Source organism: Octopus bimaculoides, chromosome 8 (genome assembly GCF_001194135.2).
Source record: "Octopus bimaculoides isolate UCB-OBI-ISO-001 chromosome 8, ASM119413v2, whole genome shotgun sequence".
NCBI lineage: Eukaryota > Metazoa > Mollusca > Cephalopoda > Octopoda > Octopodidae > Octopus > Octopus bimaculoides.
In genome coordinates this window covers 93,068,243-93,071,599 of record NC_068988.1, presented here as the reverse complement: position 1 = coordinate 93,071,599, position 3,357 = coordinate 93,068,243, and the positions used below count along the sequence as shown (strand labels likewise).

General features: G+C 37.0%; 1 protein-coding gene across 1 annotated transcript in view; it reads left to right on the top strand.

Annotated features, from left to right (window-relative positions):
- The first annotated feature begins 705 nt into the window (after positions 1-705).
- LOC106877646 (kelch-like ECH-associated protein 1) overlaps positions 706-3,357 on the top strand; it is a 98,259-nt gene continuing 95,607 nt past the window's right edge. Inside the window, exon 1 of the mRNA XM_014926591.2 lies at positions 706-1,005. Coding sequence (XP_014782077.1) covers positions 825-1,005 — 181 coding nt within the window. The 5' untranslated portion in view covers positions 706-824. The remainder of the gene's footprint in view (positions 1,006-3,357) is intronic.

The following is a 3,357-nucleotide window of genomic DNA, read 5'->3' as shown; positions in this document are numbered from 1 at the left end:
TCGTTACTCAACAAAATATAGTGAATCAACAATATCTATGCAGAATTATTGGTTTGATTAGACTTAATAGCCCATAGACCTTCTTAATAGCCCATAGATCTTCTTCATAGCCATAGAACCTTAACGTGGTTCTCAGGAAGATTTAGCGTGATACTGAATGTTACATGGCTGACCCTTTTGAATTACAAGTACCACTCATGTTTGCTTGATGAGTGAGCTGGGTTATCGTAAAATTAAGTGTCTTGTTTAAGGACACAACACGCCGTTGGGTTTCAAACTCACGACCTTACGATCTTGAGCCGAATGCCCTAACCGTTAAGCCTGATACCTTCATCATTAGTCACATGAATCACACACCAGGGCAGCTTTTCACATCTGAAAATGTTTGCAGAGAAATATGCAACAGAATACAATCTTCTTAAGCGGACAGTTTGTACTCCACTTCGTTGACAAAATCATGGTCGTTCTTTACATTTTAGTTTAAATTTTACGTTTCGAATTTGTCGGTAACCCTTGTGCTATTTGATAAAATACGGCACCAGTGAGGTACTGGGTTAATGCAACAGACTATGGGATCGCTGCTGCACTTATGGTCACAGTCGAATCACCGGAACTAGTATAAGAATAATGAGATTGTATCGATGAATCTTTCAAGTATCATTCTGTAATATGATGTTCTAATTTCTTTCTTAAATTCTCTTTTAGTTGCTGACAATGGGATAAACAAACAAAACAACAAACGAAGCCCAGTTCAATGGCATTCACCTCTTTAATAATCCGACAACGGTTGTCATGCTGGAATTATTAAGACAGTAACTTTTACCATGGAGGATACAGACTCTTTTTCAGAAAGCGAAAGTTGCAAAAGTGGGAGTTGCAAAAGCGGAAGTTGCAAAAGCGGAAGTTGCAAAAGCGGAACGACATCTATCGACGATGAGGTTCCAAGTTGCTGCAAAAAGAAACTTCCCTCAGCCATTTATTACGAATGGGTATCAAGCGATGACGGTATGTTGCATCATATTTAGCATTATCCTTAGTTTTTTATTTTATTCTCAATGCTGTTTCACATGTAATTACTAGTTACGACAGACCAGTGGCATCGATCCGTATGATTCCCGGATTATGAATTTGGATATCGATGCACTTGGTACGTTTTGTTTTTGATCGGGACAAAGCACTTACAATATTAACCGTATATAAGTTGCATTTGTGTATAAGTCGTACCCCTTATTTTGTGTTAAATTTATTCACATTCAAACTTTGTCCCGTTTATAAGTCACATCCCAGTTTTTTCACAGAAAATCAAGTACAAAATAGTGCTACTTATATACGAGTAACTACCATAGATTTTTTATCCAGCTATTCATACCTATTGGATAAATCTTTATTTCGGGATCTATTCAAAAATTCATTGACGAGAAGACATTAAGTACTAACAATGATTGTGAATTTGTTTTTATTTCTCCTTTTGTGGTTTGTGCTGTTCTAACACCAAATGATTCCACAGTTATTCTTGAATGACTATACCGTATATTCATGTGACCACTCAATTTATTGCAAATAAAACAATCACATCTCTCTCGAATCACACTCTACCGACTTTGAAAAAGTAAAACAATACTCTTGACAAAGTAGTCCGAGATATACAAACGGATGGAATATTCATGCTGGAATATAAGATCTGCTAAGGAGGTGAGCTGGCAGAAACGTTAGCACGCCGGGCGAAATGCTTAGCGGTATCTCGTCTGTTTTTACGTTCTGAGTTCAAATTCCGCCGAGGTCGACTTTACCTTTCATCCTTTCGGGATCGATAAATTAAGTACCAGTTGCGTACTGACTGGGGTCGTTCTAATTGACTGGCCCCCTCCCCTAAAATTTCGGGCCTTGTGCCTAGAGTGGAAAAGAGTATGTTCTGACGGGATGGTTATCTCCCTTGTCATAACAGCCTTAACCAGAGGGAACCACACGTATTTAATGTATCTTCAGACACAATATCCAGTGTGTCATTCCCTTTTTAACATAGCTGTGAAGGAGAGTTGGCCATATTTTCATCCCATTTCATTTCTACCCCGTCTTATTCGGCTACTTTCACCAGCTCAGCGTACCTAGGACTAATTTTCAACAGTGTTGTCTATATGAAAATTAAGTGTGATTTGAGGTAGATTTGGTTGTTATTTCTATAAGAGCGAAATACCATTTAGAGGTAGCGCCTTTGAACAGAGATCAGATTAACATTGTTGTAGTAATAGCAGAAACAGACAGCGGCCGATAAATGTAGAGATTATATGTGAAAGGAGTTAGGATATAATGAATCTAATTATGGATTTTAGTTTGGGTAACAGTTTATTTGTTAAGAATAGGTTTGCGAAAAAATAAAAGAAAATAACAACAATAATAAAAAAGCAATACGTAAAACCGAAAGACGATATATGCATGCATGTATGTATGCATGTATGTATGTATGTAAGTATGTATGTATGTATGTATGTATGTAAGTATGTATGTATGTATGTATGTGTGTATGTGCAAGAAGTTTCAGCGTAATTCGCCGATAGCAGAAGGCTTCATGCCTATGCAAGAAATCAATATATTACCATTAGACTGTGCTATTTTATTAGAGGAATGACGTCAGCAATATCTATCGTTACGTATTTGTAGAAGCCCAAATATTCACGAAGAAATCTGTAAAGAATAATAATAAAATAATAAAATAATACTCCATCTCCATGATTGTTGGTAACTAACCAAATTATACCATTAGCACAGCAGGCAAGATGGTCATCGCACACAAAATATTTCATTAAAATCAATCCTATACTAGCTTTATAGGCTTCTTATATTATTTATCTCCGCCGGTCTACGTTAAGTTACGTGGACAAAAGAAAAAGAAAACATCATGAGAGAATTACGCTAGATTATCAACATAAGTAAACTTGTATACTTTAGCTGGCATAGATCTGTAGCTAAGAATTTCCCTTCGCAACTATGCGATTCCGAGTTCGATCTCAGCACTTTGGACAAATGAGGTATCTTCTGTAACCTCGGATTAAGCAATACTTTGAAAGTGGAATTTGATAGAAACTGTGAAGAAATCCGACCTGTTTGTTCTCCGACCATCGCTTGACAACCGATGTTGGTGTGTTTACGTCCCCGTAACTTAGCAGTTCGGCAAAAGAGCCGATAGAATAAGTATTAGGCTTACAAAGAATAAGTCCTGGATTCGATTTGTTCGAACAAAGGAGGTGCTCCAGCATGGCCGCAGTCAAATGACCGAAACAAATAAAAGAATAAAAGAACACATACATATATGTGTACATTACAGATACATACACACACACACACACACACACACTTTCT